General features: G+C 45.0%; 2 protein-coding genes across 3 annotated transcripts in view; one reads left to right on the top strand and one right to left on the bottom strand.

Moving 5' to 3' along the window:
- Positions 1-474: 474 nt before the first annotated feature.
- Positions 475-7,978, bottom strand: LOC308460007 (uncharacterized protein). The gene is made up of 8 exons (XM_080976026.1): positions 7,939-7,978; positions 6,501-6,669; positions 5,464-5,562; positions 3,655-3,724; positions 3,296-3,494; positions 2,262-2,414; positions 1,379-1,436; positions 475-731 (listed from the first exon to the last, which is right to left on the bottom strand). Exons 2-8 carry the CDS (start codon positions 6,666-6,668, stop codon positions 624-626), a joined length of 855 nt encoding a protein of 284 aa, XP_080832152.1. The 5' UTR covers position 6,669; positions 7,939-7,978; the 3' UTR covers positions 475-623.
- A 167-nt stretch (positions 7,979-8,145) lies between these two features.
- LARS2 (leucyl-tRNA synthetase 2, mitochondrial) overlaps positions 8,146-17,159 on the top strand; it is a 63,696-nt gene continuing 54,682 nt past the window's right edge. Inside the window, exons 1-5 of one of the 2 annotated variants that reach the window (XM_080975774.1) lie at positions 8,146-8,258; positions 11,432-11,687; positions 12,120-12,248; positions 15,781-15,872; positions 16,807-16,867. In XM_080975774.1, coding sequence (XP_080831900.1) covers positions 11,454-11,687; positions 12,120-12,248; positions 15,781-15,872; positions 16,807-16,867 — 516 coding nt within the window. In that variant the 5' untranslated portion in view covers positions 8,146-8,258; positions 11,432-11,453. Of the gene's footprint in view, positions 8,276-11,431; positions 11,688-12,119; positions 12,249-15,780; positions 15,873-16,806; positions 16,868-17,159 lie in introns of both variants that reach the window. The other variant, XM_080975773.1, reaches the window with a different exon arrangement.

The raw sequence follows: 17,159 nt of genomic DNA, 5'->3' as shown, positions 1-17,159 counted from the left end.
TAAGAGAGGGCAAAATGTTGAAATGTTTTTGGGATACAGTCGTCCGTTCGACTTCCAAAACGTTCGAAAACCAAAGCACAGCTTCTGATTGGCTGCAGGAAGCTCCTGCAGCCAATCGGAAGCCGCGGGAGCCCCACCGGACGTTCAGCTTCCAAAAATAGTTCACAAACTGGAACGTTCACTTCCGGGGTTGTTGCGTTTGGGAGCCAAAACGTTCAAGTACTAAGCTGTTCGAAAACCAAGTTACGACAGCATTTGGCAAAAAAAGGGGTCAACAACTGTTGTGTCCAAATTTTCACTTCCTGAAACATGGCAACCCTATTATATATCGTTTCCCAGAAGCCCTTGGCCTTTTTACAGGACCAGCACATATGACAGTTCTGACGCAGAACTGTCAGCCAGCAAATGGGGAGGGAAATCAACAGGCTAAACAGTATTTTCCGTTCAGAACATGGTGGCAGGAATGATCCAGTATTTATTTTCTATTACGTTTATTACAACACATGAAAAAAGGTTAACAGGACACACTGTGGACTAGATAAAAACATTTATCTGGTTACTATCATAGAGCTCCTTGGATCTCCCTAGTCCGTTGCTGCCAGTTCCAACTTTCTAGGTACTCCTCATCTCTCAAAAGGAGCTGGGGAATGAACAACCAAAGGATGGAGGGGACGCAACACTCGGTCCATACCAAGCTCTCCACTGGCCATCTGGGAAAGGATCCCATCCACCTAAATGAAAAGAAAAGGGAAATGGGCAAAAGGTTGCCATTCACAAATGGAACAAATAATACTCTCATTCTGGCTCAAGAAAATCACCATTTTATAGTTCAGATTGGGGGAAATAAATACAGTGGTACCTCTAGTTGTGAACGGGAACAAAAATACAAAATACAAAATACAGGGAACAAAATACGGGAACAAAAATACAAAATACAGGGAACAAAATACGGGAACAAAAATACAAAATACAAAACGATCGGCAAATGCAACCATAAAATAATTTGGCACCTTATGGTTGCAAGTTAAAATTTCTGTAGATTGCATTTTAACACAGAGGTCTTCTGTTGTTGTTGATCAAGGCTGGCAAATTATTTTGTGTGTATAAATCTTTTGCTTAGAGTGGTATACCCAGGCACATCTTTGTTGTTGATGATGCGTATTTGTCTCTTGATTTTCCTCCCAGGAACTCAAGGCCATGGACACTGTCTTCCTCTTCCCCCTTTTATCTTCCCCCAAAGCCTGTGTGGTGGACCTTTTCCTAAGCACCTTTAGCATAGATCACCTTTTTACCACCTTTCCCGCACCTTGGCCTCTCATCCTGCAGCTGCACAACTGCATTTGTCAGATGGATGCCAGCACTGCTGCCGGGGACTCACCCGCTGGGCATAAGCCTGGTCCTCTTGGGGCTGGTACAGCTTTTTTATCTCAAAGGTCCTGCAGAGCCAGGGGAGGGTGGAAGAGCACTAGTTAAGCATTAGGTAAGTGGCAGGATATAACCTCACTGATCTATCCTAAGCTAACTCCCCTCTACTTAACAACAACCATTTCCAAGCAAAAAAAGGGGTGTGTGTGGAGAAGAGACCGACTTGCCATTCTGCACACAAGGTCTCAACTGTCTTGTGAAAGGAAGAGGAGCCACTAATAATAATTTAATAATAATTATAATTCATTATTTATTTATATTTATGGGCCTCCCCAGCCACTCTGGGCGGCTTCCAACAGGATATTAAAAACACACACACACACAAAAATCAAACATAAAAAAACTTCCCTAAACAGGGCTGCCTTCAGATGTCCTCTAAAAGTCAGACAGTTGTTTATTTCCTTGACATCTGACGGGAGGGTGTTCCACAGGGCAGCCGCCACTGTCGAGAAGGCCCTCTGCCTGGTTCCCTGTAACCTCACTTCTCACAGAGAGGGAGCCGCCAGAAGGCCCTCGGAGCTGGACCTCAGTGTCCGGGCTGAACAATGGAGGTGGAGACGCTCCTTCAGGTATACTAAGGTGTTTTCTGATCACTATTCATTTTATCTGCAGGACATGTGTGAAAATCCAAGCTTCTCCTGGACAACACACAGTTCTCAAGTACCAGCCTTTCTCAAACTTCGCATAGTTCATGTATCTCCCACTGTCCCATTCATCCATCCCCAAAAACCGAAACTAGAGGCACTTGATCGCTTTACTGAAAGAGTCAGGCTCCGTCATATTTCCCCTACATGCATATACTCTGGAAAAGGCAGCTCTGTGGATTCTCTATTCACCTCCTTCTGTCTTTAGAGACGTCTCCGCCTGCAAGGAATGATGACTGAGACATACTCCCCCGAAGAACGGTCTGGCCCTGGGACAAAGTAGCCCGGTTTCGTTTCATTTGTATTTGCAGGCATGTGGGACATCTCTTTGGCTCCTCCCTGTTCCTGTGATGGTGAAACAGGAACGGGTTAAAGGTGGAATGGGGAAGGGGATCCACAGGAAGAAGAAGAAGAGTTTGGATTTGATATCCCGCCTTTCACTCCCCTTCAGGAGTCTCAAAGCGGCTAACATTCTCCTTTCCCTTCCTCCCCCACAACAAACACTCTGTGAGGTGAGTGGGGCTGAGAGACTTCAAAGAAGTGTGACTGGCCCAAGGTCACCCAGCAGCTGCATGTGGAGGAGCGGGGAATCGAACCCAGTTCACCAGATTAGGAGACTACCGCTCTTAACCACTACACCACACTGGCTCTCAGGAAGGAGAAGAACCAGCGATACCACGCTCCTTACGGGGTCCTTGCTGCAGGATCACATTCATCCAGTGCTGTACCAACTGCACTGGCTCCCGGTGGAGTACAGGGTCAGGTTTAAGGTGCTGGTTTTGACCTTTAAAGCCCATTGTGGCCTAGGACCCACGTACCTACAGGACCGCCTCTCCTGGTATGCCCCGCAGAGGACCTTAGCTGCAAAGTGGTTAGATCGGTCCAGGGCCTTTTCAGTACTGGCCCCGACTTGGTGGAACGCTCTGTCACAAGAGACTAGGGCCCTGCGGGACTTGACATCTTTCCGCAGGGCCTGCAAGACAGAGCTGTTCCACCTGGCCTTTGGTTTGGACTCGGTCTGACCCTTATGTTTCCCTCCCCTTACGGTTTTGATCTATGGGCTACTTTTTAAACAAGGCTGCATTTTAAATTGCATTTTAACCTGTATTTTAAATTGGTCCGTCCCCCCCATTATGTTTTTATTGTAATTTTACTGGTGTTAGCCGCCCTGAGCCTGGCTCTGGCCGGAGAGGGCGGGGTATAAATAAATTTATTATGATTATTACCTGAGCACACAGCTCTCACAGATGTAGTTGTCGGAGAAGCCATCTGGGACAGGGCTCATGAGCGGGGTCAGGTGAAAGGGGACAATGTCCTCCCCATCCTGGACGCACACAGAACCTCCGCGGAGCAACAGGGGAGCCCAGCTGGACACAGGGTGGTAGAGCACCATGCCGTGAACCACGCACCAACCATGGATAACATCTAAAAAAAAGGAAAAGTAGGGCCGGCTTAACCTTGCCCATCTCGGCAGGCCTGCCTTCCCTGATATTCTTCAAACCCCATTCTGCACAGCCTCAGAGTCCTCCCACCAGTCTGCTTTTATTACGTAGAGCCCCTTCCTTAAAAAACAACAACTAGTCACCTGCTTTCTCTGCAGAGGGCTCAGTTTTTACATCCTTGGCCAGGTCCAGAGGAGGGACTGTCAGAGGGGTCTGGAAGGGTGTGTGTGTGTTAAGAGTTAGTGACAGTTCAGCTTCACCCCTTCACTCCCAACTTTATGCTTTCCCTTATCCCCTACAACCATTCACCCCATTGCTCCGCCATGACTAGAGTAGGAAATTCCCCCTTTTTCACTGTGCTATTTTGGACACTTTATCCTATGGTTACCAGATATTTTTTTCAATGAATCCGGGGACACTTTTTTTTTGGAAGCTGAGTAGCAACAGGGAGTCAGTAGTGGGCATGGTGAGGCAAAAGATCCTGGGCCCAAGCATACATGCATATTGTATAAAGGTGCAAAGCCCTTCTTTTGCACCCTGTGAAACATATATGCGCAGAGTTTTTAAAATACTGGGCAATGGCCACCCACCTGCAACTCCTGAGTCTACCCCGATCAGTCAGAACAAAGGGGGCAGGAGATCTGTACTGCTGGATGTCCCCGGTTCCCCTTCAGCAGTGGCAGCAGCGGCGGAAGTCAGCAGCCTGGAGCCAGCCTGGTAGCGCAGTTGGCTCTGGCTGGCGTCAGGAGCTGCTTGCTGCCGTGGCGCCCGCCAGTCTGCCTCTGGGAAGTCTCCATATCTTGTGCGCAACACATCATATGGGGACTTCTGGCGAGGAAAAATGGCGGGCGCCATGGCAGCGAGCAGCAAGCAGCTCTTGAAGCCAGCCAGAGCCAACTGTGCTACTAGGCTGGCTCCGGGCTGCTGAGGCTGCCGCTGCCACGTTTCTTGGGGACAGATTTGCAAATCTGGGGACATTCCGGGGATGGAATTTGTCCAGGAACAGATTTGCAAATCCGGGGACTGTCCCCGGAACCAGGGATATCTGGTAACCCTACTTTTATCAGTCCCTTTCTACTCCCTTCAGCTTTGTTCCACCTCAGAGGTAGGGAACCTTTGGCCTACGGGCCAATCCTGGCCCGCCAGGGGTTCAGTTTAGCTTGCAAGGCCATTTCCCCCGAGCCACACCCATCTGTCAACCAGCTGATGTACGGCAGTTGATGGGCAAGTTCAATTCTGCACATGCGGCCAAAACTTTGCTGGCCTTTGGCTTGCCAAGCCGAGGCCTGCAATGGCACTTGTTCCGAGGTTAACTCCGCAGATGAGCCTATGGTTCCTTACAATGCACCTTGGAAACCCCACAGAAGGCATTTTGACGAGCAGGATAACCCACCTGTCAATCATGTAACCCTTCTCTGCATTGCTCCTAAAGGTTTAGGTTGCGCACACTGCCTTGACCTGATGTTTTGCAAGGGGGTGGTTTATAAATACTTTTCCAGATAAAATAAACAAAGTCACAATGATGTCAGGTGCTTGACTGGTGGGATGTCTCACCAGTCAAATTTGGCCTGTAGGGAGGAATCAGATAAAGATCTTGCCCTAAGAGCCAAGAAGGTTCCTCACCCCATGTTCTACCTCCACTGTTAGAGGTAGTTTGCCTCTGGACACCAGTTGCTTGGAACTGCAGCTTGGGAGAGTGCTGTTGGACTCAGATCTTGCTTTTGAGCTTCCCATTGACATCTAGGTTGGCCAACAGAGTGCTGGACAAAATGGGCCTTTAGCTTGACCCAGCAGGGTTCTTCTTATGTTCCATACCCCTAATTTTCTTATCCCACCCAGAAATCAGGATCTTATTTCTAACATAGACTTGCATTTCCCCACTCCATCCGTGGCTGATCTGTGCAGCATATAGATATCTGAGGCCCCACCATCTTTGACCTGGAGCTACTTACCTCAGGATCGTGGAGAGTCACGTCAGTCTTACTTGTTTCTTCTGCTCTCGGCTCAGGGTCTCTGTGAAAGGCTTTCAGCCTTTCCACAAGTTCTGCATTCTGGGCAGCGGGGTGGGGTCGGGGATGGGTGGAGAGAGGGAAATAAGTATGTATTTAACCCTAGATCTGGGCCAGTTCCAGGTTTGAGACATTCCTGGGCACAGTGGAAGGCTTGCCTGGCAAGAGAGGCTTAGTAGCACTGGGAGCTGTCAGCTCCCCACAATGCCACAAATTGGAGGGCATTGTGGAAAATAAATATGGCAGCTAGTTCCACCTACTGAGGAGGGAAAAGAGCATACTGTATGTCAGTGTTGGGCTGTGACAGGGCATTTGGCTCCCAACCCCTGTTCAATAATGCCAGGTAAATGATGCCAGTCTATTTATCAGGGATCTTTGGGTTAAGGACTATTTTAAAATATATTATTAACAGCTGCAAAGCACAGGTGATTTTCTAAGTTCTGCACATAAGCTGAAATATAAGACAGACCCTGACCACAGGTTAATAATTTAACAGACAGAATACCAAAGGAAATAAGGAATAGGTAAGTGGAAAGCAACCTTTGGAGTAGCTGCTCACTGTTATTATTAATTTACTACTCATCTTCCTCACACACATCTGAAGGTGTTGTACAAGACACAATAAAAACAACTAAGAGGCAGCAGAAATATTTAAGAAAATAATGTAATGGAAATATATGGCCAAAACCCATTCATCCAGCTGGAAAAGCATGTCGTAACACAAAATGTCTTTACTTATTAGCAGCTAGATATCACCACAAAAGGTATTATGCTTTAGGCTGAGAGAATGGCTGCTGCTGCTTGTGAATAGACAGGGCTTCCTGGACTGAGAAAAGAAGATTTCCTTCATCACTGTTCACAATGAGGATATAACCAAACAGAAATTTGGAAATGTGCAGTCTCTTTTCCCACTTAACTTCCAATAGTGGGATGAGGACAGGGCAGGAAGTCCGGTATGAACTGTGGCGGCAGCCCCTCACCTTCCCTGTAGCACGAAGCCCAAACTTCTTACACCACTGTTGCAATTCCGTCCTTTTCAAGGTGTTGTAATCCAAGGAAGGAGAACCACACGAAGAGTCCCCCTTGATCCTCATTTCTGGAGGAGTCTTGGATGCCAATTTGACAACTCTGCGGCTCTTTCGAGACATCCTAAGCCAAGAAAAAGAGAGAGAAATAGAGGGAAATAGCATTGTGAGCCTCCATTTCTCATCCAAGGTGATCAGCGTAAGGCAGCCTTTCTCAAGCTCAGGTCCTCAGATGTTGTTGGACTACCCAACATCCCTAGTTGCAGAACCAGCGGTCAGGGGCATAGCCAGGATTTTGCTTGCGGGGGGTAGAGCCGAGCTATCTGCAATGTGACTGGTCAGTTAGTTAAATATTTTTATTTATTTACTGGATCTGTCCCCCCTTCCCCTCTTGCTAGGCCTGTGGTCCCAACATTGGGCACATGCCCCAAAGGGGGGCAATTTGATTGGGGGGGGCAATTTGAGAATGAGTTATTAACAGTGAATGGCCTTTTAGGCTTCCTCCACGTGAACAGGAATTCACTTTTTGAATAATAAGAATTATATGTCACAAGGGAGGGGGTATTAGGATTTTAGAGATGCTTAGGTGGGACATGGCCAAAAAATATATATGTTGGGAACCACCCATGCTAGCAGTCGGGGATGATGGGAACTGTAGTCTAACAGTGCGGGTGGCGCTGTGGGTTAAAACACAGAGCCTAGGACTTGCCGATCAGAAGGTCGGCGGTTCAAATCCCCACGACGGGGTGAGCTCCCGTTGCTCGGTCCCTGCTCCTGCCAACCTAGCAGTTCAAAAGCACCTCAAAGTGCAAGTAGATAAATAGGTACCGCTCCGGCGGGAAGGTAAACGGCGTTTCCGTGCACTGCTCTGGTTCGCCAGAAGCGGCTTAGTCATGCTGGCCACTTGACCCAGAAGCTGTACACCAGCTCCCTCGGCCAATAAAGCGAGATGAGAGCCGCAACCCCAGAGTCGGCCACGACTGGACCTGATGGTCAGGGCTCCCTTTACCTTTACATTATACATATATATATATATATATATATATATATATGGAACATACAGCATCTGCTACATCTGGACCTAATGGTCAGGGGTCCCTTTACCTTTACGGGGGACATGGCCAAAAAATATATGTTGGGAACCACCCATGCTAGCAGTCGGGGATGATGGGAATTGTAGTCTAACAACATCTGGGGACCCAAACTTGAGAAAAGCTGGTACCATGAGCACAACCAGGATTTTGTTGTGCGGGGGGGGGGGGCAGAATCTTATATTTGTATTGATTTGTATTGATTGGAAGAGAGGGCAACTGCCCCCTGGCTGGTATGAGGCGCCGCCGAACTACAATTCTCACTATCTCTGATCGGGGGAAATGCGAGCCTCACAACACACCAAGGAGGAACAGCATGTATGCTTCCGCCCGACCCGTCGACTCACCTGGCGCCCGGCGCCGCGTCTCCCTCCAAAACGCTCCGCAGCGGCCGGAACCTCCTTTTTCAAGCAGCGCGCGCTGCCCCGCCCCGTCCGTCAGCTGGCTCCCTCTTGAGCCCGCCCCCTCGCCGCCGAATTGCCCGCGCGCCTGCGCACTCGCGAGGGGGCGGAGGGCCAAAGATGGCGGCGCCCAGCCGGTCCGAGGCGTGAGGGAGACACACACGCGAGCCGCACCTTGGCTGGAACTCGGGCCCCGAGCCGCCTTGTCTCTTTTCTCCTGGGTAAACAAGCACCGGAGGTCGGGGGAGGGGAGTTGTTTCACGAGCACTTCTCTAGGCGGCTTGCAATAGACACCACCAAGGAATTTATTCTTATTTTTATATTATTATTTTTGGGCGCTTTTAAAGTTGCAGTAATTCCCCCCCCCTACCTTCGTCTGAAATTGGGCTGCGGTGAGGAGGGGAAGGGAAGCGGGGTGTGACAGGATCGTGTGCCCCGTTGTGGTACTGGAAACAAAATCCCTCTTCGCTCAAGAGGGACCCTTTTTTCTTTAGATATTCCCGCCCCCACTTGCTAAGCTGCTATTTGGAGCTTGAGGGAGGGTCGGGGGTGTTTATAACAAAAGGAAGCAGATTCCTCAAAGAGAGAAACCTGCTGTGCATGGGATTCTTTTCTCTTTTAAAAATTTGATTTTTATTAATTTTTCATTAATAACACTCCAATATGGGCCACATTATTACAATATCAAATCATAATACAATTTATAAAGCCAGTTATACATTCCAAATTAAGCAAATTGACTTCCTGTATTCTGGTCCTCCGGAGATAATCATTCTTAAGTCCTGCACGTAATTTCATATATGATCCAAATATAGCAATTCTGATCTTAATCCTTTCTTCTCAGCCACTGGTGTTGAAGGGGCCTAAAAAGGCTACAGTGTATCGGGATCCTTTGCTCTTCACGTCTGGGGCAGATCCTCTGCAATATAATAATTTATTATTTATACCCCGCCCACCTGGCTGGGTTTCCCCAGTCACTCTGGGCAGCTCCCAACAGAATATTAAAAACATGCTAAAATATCAAGCATTAAAAACTTCCCTAAACTGATAGTTTTCTGCCTCGCCCCCAAATAGCAGTTCTTTCATTTGAGTCTAGACTTAGCTCATAGAACCTGCATTTAAGTGTTGGAGTTCATCAGCTATCCCTGGAGCCAGTGAATAATAAGAATAAGAATTTTGTTATTTATACCCCACCCATTTTGGCTGCGTTTCCCCAGCCACTCTGGGCGGCTTCCAGCACATATAAAAACGCAAGAAAACGTCAAACGTTAAAAACTTGCCTAAACAGGGCTGCCTTCAGGTGTCTTCTAAAAGTTGAGTACAGTGGTACCTCAGGTTAAGTACTTAATCCGTTCCGGAGGTCCGTACTTAACCTGAAACTGTTCTTAACCTGAAGCACCACTTTAGCTAATGGGGCCTCCTGCTGCTGCCGCGCCGCCAGAGCACGATTTCTGTTCTCATCCTGAAGCAAAGTTCTTAACCTGAAGCACTATTTCTGGTTTAGCGGCGTCTTTAACCTGAAGCGTATGTAATCTGAGGTACCACTGTAGTTGTTTATCTGTTTGACATCTGATGGGAGGGCATTTCACAAGGTGGGTGCCACCACCGAGAAGGCCCTCTGCCTGGTTCCCTGTAGCTTCACTTCTCGTAGTGAGGGAGCCACCAGAAGACCCTCGGAGCTGGACCTCAGTGTCCATACTGTATAATGGGGGTGGAGATGCTCCTTCAGGTATACTGGGCCGAGGCCGTTTAGGGCTTGAAAGGTCAGCATCAACACTTTGAATTGTGCTCGGAAACGTACTGGGAGCCAATGTAGGTCTTTCAGGACTGGTGTTATATGGTCCCCGCAGCCACTTCCAGTCACCAGTCTAGCTGCCGCATTCTGGAGTAATAATGACTTTAATTCAAGAGAGTCCAGTAGCGCAGTGAAGATAACGACACACAGTGGTGCATCTTTGGTTTTCATGGGCTTCACTAGATAGCTAAATTGTAACCCAAAGTTGGTTGCTAGAAATACACATAGGCAGAGAGGGAGAAATCATAAACAGGCCAAAAGGCATTTAAATCCCAGAATCATAGAATTGGAAGGGATCCCAGGGGTTATCTAGTCCAATCCCCTGCAGTTCAGGAATCTCAACTACTTCATTTTGCTTTTAAATTGTATGCTGCCTTTCTATACTACTATACGCAAGGTGGTTTACAGCAACAAAATAAACAACAAAGAACACATTATTATAATAATCTGATCCAGTACAGAAAGTCATAATAAAACATAAGTTTAAAATGGAACATGTAAAATAAATATTCAATAACCTATTAGAAAAGAATACTACACAATAAAATTCTCAAAACATCAGCAAATAATGAAACAGAAATTCACTCTTAACAATTACAGTAAATAATTACTAAACAATAACTGCAATTCACAATGCGTAAAATACCACAATACATACAAAACCATGTAAAAGGATAAAATTGAGAAACAAAGACACACAATTTATAAAATTATTTTTTTTTAATCCCTGAACTCCTCCCTTCCCAGCTGCTTCTGCTGTTCTTAAAAGTCATGGCCTGAGAGAGGCTGATGGCTCAGCTGGACTTGATTGAGGGTTGGGGTGGCAAGGCTCGCTCTTTGCACTTCCTCGCTGAGGAAGCTGACTTCTGCTGAATTATTTTAGAGTATTTCTGTAGGTTTTCTTTTGCTGGGACTTTTCCAAACAGCTTCCAGCCAGGAGCACTGTGGACAGCAAGTTTGGGTTCAATGACTGATGGCCAGCCAACCTCTGCTTAAAAACCTCTAAGGAAGGAAAGCTCACAACCTACCGAGAGAGTCTGTTCCATTGTCAAACAACTCTTTGCTGTTCGAAAGTTCTTCCTGATGTTTAGTCAGAATCTCCTTTCTTGTAACTTGAATCCATTGGTTGGGGTCCTACCCTCTGGAGCAGGAGGAAAGAAGCTTGCTCCATCTTCTATGTGACATTCCTTTAGATATTTGAAGATGGCTATCAGATCTCCTCTTAGTCTCCTGTTATGCAGGCTCCTCTTATCCAGGCTTTCACCTGTATTGCTTTATTTTAAAGAATAAAGACACATCAGTTTTCTTTTCAGAGAGGTTTCCCATAATAAAATAGAAATAACACTGGCTATATGATGTCATACAGCAGCAAACAATATCACGGTTCCGAACAATAAGACTCAAAATTCATTTTCTTGCCTCTGCAATCTTAGAAAAGTTTTCATGTGCCTCTTAAAAGCACAGAGGAATGCAGCCTCATCAGTCTATTGAGCCTATTGTTGCCGTTAAATGTGATTGTTTTCACTGTTTTGTTAAAATAGAGAACAAGGCTGCTGGTTATCACAATTAAGTTAGGATCATTCCTTTTTTTTTTTACAGGGCTTTCAACATAAGCTGCAAAATGTGGTTCATTTACCATAGATGTCTCATGTGCCCCAAACACTGGAGAAGACAATTACATGGATCATTCAGCCCAGTTAAGTGGGAGAAAAGGCTAATTCCAAGATTCATTCGGTCCATATTCAGCGAAACCGGGAAGTGGGAAACAAGCTATAAAGTGGAGACTAGGAAGGAAGTTGAAAACTGGTGGCATTCCAGAATAAAGGAACAGTTCGACCAAACTTCAGAAATAGATGTAAGGATTATGGCAAAATTGAACATGCGCTCTTGAATTCCTTTTGTCCCTCTGTATTAGGTGCATTAGGAAAGTTAATGGCCGTATACTGCAGCACAGCTAAATGGACTTAGGATTTCGCCCATTGCATTAAATATAATAGCATATTACCTGCTTCTCAATGGAGGTGTCTTTTTAGAATATTGAATTATATTATGAGAACTTGTAATATAATAAACAAAGATTACTGCTCATAAGAAAGGTGACATCCTTTTTGTTGCTATTTTCTGATTTGCTGGTCAAAGTGCAGTCCTGTTTTTAAGATTTCTTTAAAAATTGGGGGTTAAAGACAAAAGCGTGATTTGTAAAAAAAATTAAATGTGGTTTAAAATTGAACGTTTTCCCCCCAAGTTCTATCTTGCAGACTTTGTTTTTGCTTATCATTTTGTCTAGAAATCAAGGCCAAAGTTTTATGTCCTGTCAATGTTTCCATATCCTTCTGGGAAGCTGCATATGGGCCATGTTCGAGTCTACACCATAAGCGACACGATAGCACGGTTTCAGAAAATGAGAGGATTTCAGGTATCTGTTAACTATTGACATTTGTTTGGATAATATTTCAGGTGCTTGGAAATGAGTGGTCTGTTGCTTTTGAGGACAGTCAAAACACACTTAGGAACAGGCCGAGCCTCAAACCTTTATTTAATGACAGCTAATCACAAAGCACAAATTGGGAGGACCTTAACCAGATTATAACGGGATTAGGGGCTGTGTTATAAGTAATTATTCAGCATATTCCTCGCTGCAGATTGCTTGTGGTGTTCACTGCCTCTCTACTCCACTCCGGCCCTTTCTGCTAAAAGTGGCATACTTATCCTAATATACATCAACCTGGGCATATAACAAATACTTCTTCCTCTTAGGTAATGCCTGATTAAAAACCCTTACAATTTGCAAACTTGCTGTATTTTACAACTAACTGGCGCAAGAGGGAGAGCAGACAAACCAGGAGAGGGTGGCTTTGCACCATCCCGGTCCCTGTGTGGTCTGCTCTCCCAGCCGGCAAGAGCGTTTGTTTGCGCTGCAATAGTTGCTTGACCTGTGCATCATCTGGCTGCAGGTAACAGTGTTGTTGTCATTTGTAGTGGGGGGGTTAGTGTGTAATTACTAGCCGAGTGAATGCAGCTGGGGTTGGGGTGTGGTCCAGGGCCTGCCTTACTATAACAGCAGCCCTGCTGCAGGCAGCGAGGTCAGCCACTTTGGGGAGATGCAGGGGCAAAGGTGCTTCGTGCTGTCAGTCAGGCTATAGAACTGTAGGCTAGGTGCTGCGTGAGACAATCCTGTGACTCTCAACCAGGGTGAGAGCCTGGCTGAGGGAAAACTTGGTTTGCTGGAATTCCCCCTGAGAGTGAGAGGTAGGGGGAAGAAATCTTGACTTCTTTGGGAGCATCAAACTGGAACCTGACGTTTGGACTATTGCTTCTTGCAAAAAGAGGAGCTAAGCCAGGAGCAAAGGAGCTGGGTGCAGTAACACACAGGACATTGTAGTTTATGCAAGACAGGAGCCATAGCTTAGCACAGGGGTCAGCAAACTTTTTCAGCAGGGGGCCAGTCCACTGTCCCTCAGACCTTGTGGGGGGCCAGACTATATTTTTTTTGGGGGGGGGGGATGGACAAATGAATTCCTATGCCCCATAAATAACCCAGAGATGCATTTTAAACAAAAGCACACATTCTACTCATGTAAAAAGACCAGGCACAAATAACCCAGAGATGCATTTTAAATAAAAGCACACATTCTATTCCTGTAAAAACACTAGGCAGGCCCCACAAATAACCCAGAGATGCATTTTAAATAAAAGGACACATTCTACTCATGTGAAAACATGCTGATTCCCGGACCGTCCGCGGGCCGGGTTTAGAAGGTGATTGGGCCAGATCCGGCCCCTGGGCCTTAGTTTGCCTACCCATGGCTTAGCATGTGCAAATGTGCCCTTTGCCTACAACAGGAATAGCCCACGTGGGTCCCTCTGGATATGGCTACACCATCTCTGACCATTGACCATGCTGCCTAGGGCTGATATGAGTTTGAACCCAACAATATCTGGGAACCACCACTTTGGTTATCCCTGATTCACGCTGGCATTAATTTAGCCGATCAGCTAAAGGTTGTAGCCCTAAAACAAATTCAGTAGAATTTCTTACTTGCAGATCTATGTTACTGGATGGCGATGCCAGTTCAAGTAGCGAGGAACATTGATTCAGAAACTGAGGAACTGGTGGGAGCATTCCATATGTTGCCTTCTACATTTGTATTCCTCTTCCCCTTTGCTGCTTACAAATTAGGAAAAGAACTGTCTCTTTTGCCCACAATATTTTATTACTTGAAATTGAAGCATTGACACCCTTGGTTCCAGCAACATCCCTGGTCTTATTTGCACTCCCATCTCTTTGAATGCTGGCCTGTCACAAGTTCAGCAAAGTGCATTTTTATAACGCCTTTTAAATCTATTCACAGTCAGGAGCTAAAAGACAATGCACTTGAAATGATGTCTCTCCACCCCCAACCCCCCAAATGTATCTTGAAGGCTACATTAGTCTCCATGGTAACAGATAAATACATCTGCTTCTGAGATTAATCTATGGATAATTGAGAGTAGGCTTGAAATGGTTTTTTCCCTAATGTATTTTGTTTCAATACAGTTAACTCTACAGTAACAGCTAAATACATCTGCTGCAGAGACTAAGGAATGGGCAGTGGTCCTCCTTACACAAAGGTCCACAGGATGTATATTTATATAATATACATAAGTGGCCACAGATTTGGGCTTAGTGTTCTAGTCAGCCATTTTTGTACCTTGTATTTCCATTATCCCTTTCCCAGGTCTTTCTGGCATGTGCAGAGAATTCAGAAGAGGGAAGGGTGTATTTTATGTCTTTGTCCTGGAACTTTACAGGGTGTTGGCTAGTGCTTCACTCCATCTATTAACATGAATATTTATTAAGATGCTAAATGAAAGCAAGGCACGGCTCAGTACACAAGCACTGGCTAAGAATAACCAAATCTGGCATGCAAACTACTGTTGGCACCTACTTGATGTGCAGTGGAGAAAACCTTATTTGTGAAGCTTACATTGCCCTTTGAAATGTTGCTCATTAAATACTCTTCCTCAGTCTCTTGCGTTTTTCCCCTGGAAGTGTGAGATTGACGCATTAGCAGAAAGAAGGCCTACTAGAACAATAACTAATACTTTATACAGTGCTTAATATAGCAAGATCACACTGCAAATTTGCTAAGATGGGGGTTAAATACAATAGCTAAAGTCTGTTCAGGTTTTTCTCCCCTTGCAAATACAAGCAAAGTACTGTATAAACATTCCATTAAATCTAACATGGTGTTTTTTTAGCATAATCAGTGTAGGCTTGGGCCTCACAGCCTAGTGAACTTTTCAAAGACCTGGAGATGTGATTGCCTATCCTTGATAAATAGTAATTAATTCCTGCTGGTAATTGCTCTAAAAGTTTAATTCTAGTTATCTAATGTGCTTTACAGTACTGTTGCGCTCTTAAAACATTCATTGTTGTAATAGCAAAGTCTTCAACAGTAAAGTCTTTAACAGCACCAATGTCACGTCATAATAGAAGTGTTAATAAAGGCACTTTGCATTGCTGGATACAGTACTTCAATAAATATATCTTTTAATTTCATATAAAACATATATCTATTTTAAGTTATGCTTTGTACCTATTTTAAATCATAGTCGTGATGTGCTCTACCTCTGCTCTTTCCAGCTTAATCAGATCTAATTTAAGTCCAACTCCAACCTATTATTATTAGTTAAATTTGTATACAGTGCTACCTTTTTTTGGAGAGGTGTTATGCATGCAGAGTACACGAAGGGCAGGTTTGATTCTTACTAGATAATATTTTTTTAAAGTATCCTGTACATTGCACTTAAAGCTAAATTGTTTGTGACAGGCACAGCCTGGATGATTCAATGAAACAGCAAAGATGCTGAATTTTGAAAAATGCTTCATTATTTTGAGCCCTGGAGGTGTTGCTAAATCCACTCTGGAAAGTGACAAAGGGTGACATTTCTTATTTTTGTTACAGGTGATAAATCCAATGGGATGGGATGCATTTGGATTACCTGCAGAGAATGCGGCAATTGATCATGGCTTGCATCCAGCAGACTGGACACAAAGGTGCTTGCTTTTCTTGCTGCTTTATGCATGTGTCAGAATATTGCTGCTCTTGCTCCTTTCCATGTTCTTTTAGCCTCTGCTCTACAGAAAATGCCCCAGGTTAGAGAGATATGCACCTAGCAATGTCTCTGTCATTAGAATTTGTCTATAACTGTGCCTGGTACCAACACCTAGGATTGTGCATACTTTCTCTAGCTCATCAGGTATTAAGCCAAGCTTTCTCCTAAATGGGATGATACAACTGTGTGAATGCATGAGGAGCATCAGTTACACACGACGTATGTAGGAATTTGCAGCTCACTCTTCCCATAGGGTGGTGCTGTGGGTTAAACCACAGAGCCTAGGGTTTGCCGATCAGAAGGTCGGCGGTTCGAATCCCCGCGACGGGGTGAGCTCCCATTGTTCAGTCCCAGCTCCTGCCAACCTAGCAGCTCGAAAGCATGTCAAAGTGCAAGTAGATAAATAGGTACCGCTCTGGCGGGAAGGTAAACGGCGTTTCCGTGCACTGTTCTGGTTCGCCAGAAGCGGCTTAGTCATGCTGGCCACATGACCGGGAAGCTGTACGTCGGCTCCCTCGGCCTATAGAGCGAGATGAGCGTCGCAACCCAGAGTCGGCCATGACTGGACTTAATGGTCAGGGGTCCCTTTACCTTTACCTTCCCATATTGGACCAGAAATAAGATTTTTTTCTTAAAGTTGTGTCACTCATATAAATATTACAAAATGATTTGGTTTTAGTTAATCTGTAATTGAAATGGGGTTCAGTAAGTAGCAATCTTGCAAAGGATTTTTATAAAGTGAATAGTGGATGAAACTCTGAGGCCGTTTAAGTTGACCCAATGCAAGTTGGAGGAGTTTAGGAGCCTTTTCTTGGGAGCAGTTGTTTCTGAAATATTCTTTTCTGTTTAAATATGGATTTTATTTTGTCTTTCAGTAATATTCGGCACATGCGAAAGCAGCTTGAAGCATTAGGCTTGTATTTTAGTTGGGATCGGGTAAGCTTTTTTCTTTTAAAATGTATACTTCATGAAACTTAATTGTCTGCATTATTGAAGTGTGTGTGTGTTATAAGTGTTTCATATTGTTAACATGCATGAATCTGAAGTCAGTTTTAAGAAAATTCTTCTCTAGGATGAGTTTACTTACTATTGTTGTTTAAACCTATTAGTTTCTTGTCTCCAAGTAACTTGCATTGATAAAAACGTACATAATTGCATTATACCATAGACGAGGGCAGGAATTGTGTAACACATTAATATTCCGTACAACATTTTAAAACACAAAGCA

This window comes from Podarcis pityusensis (genome assembly GCF_964106645.2).
Source record: "Podarcis pityusensis genome assembly, chromosome: 12".
NCBI lineage: Eukaryota > Metazoa > Chordata > Lepidosauria > Squamata > Lacertidae > Podarcis > Podarcis pityusensis.
Note: the sequence above shows the minus strand (reverse complement) of the source record. Positions and strands in the feature narration are given on the sequence as shown.

What these genes read in the sequence shown, in the direction of transcription:
- LOC308460007 (XM_080976026.1), bottom strand. Translation starts at nt 6,668, where the DNA reads ATGTCTCGAAAGAGCCGCAGAGTTGTCAAATTGGCATCCAAGACTCCT. An exon ending in TGTGAGAGCTGTGTGCTCAG is followed by an intron (nt 2,415 to 3,295) that starts GTAATAATCATA and finishes TCACCATCACAG; the next exon opens with GAACAGGGAGGAGCCAAAGA. An exon ending in ACCAGGCTTATGCCCAGCGG is followed by an intron (nt 732 to 1,378) that starts GTGAGTCCCCGG and finishes CTTTTCATTTAG; the next exon opens with GTGGATGGGATCCTTTCCCA.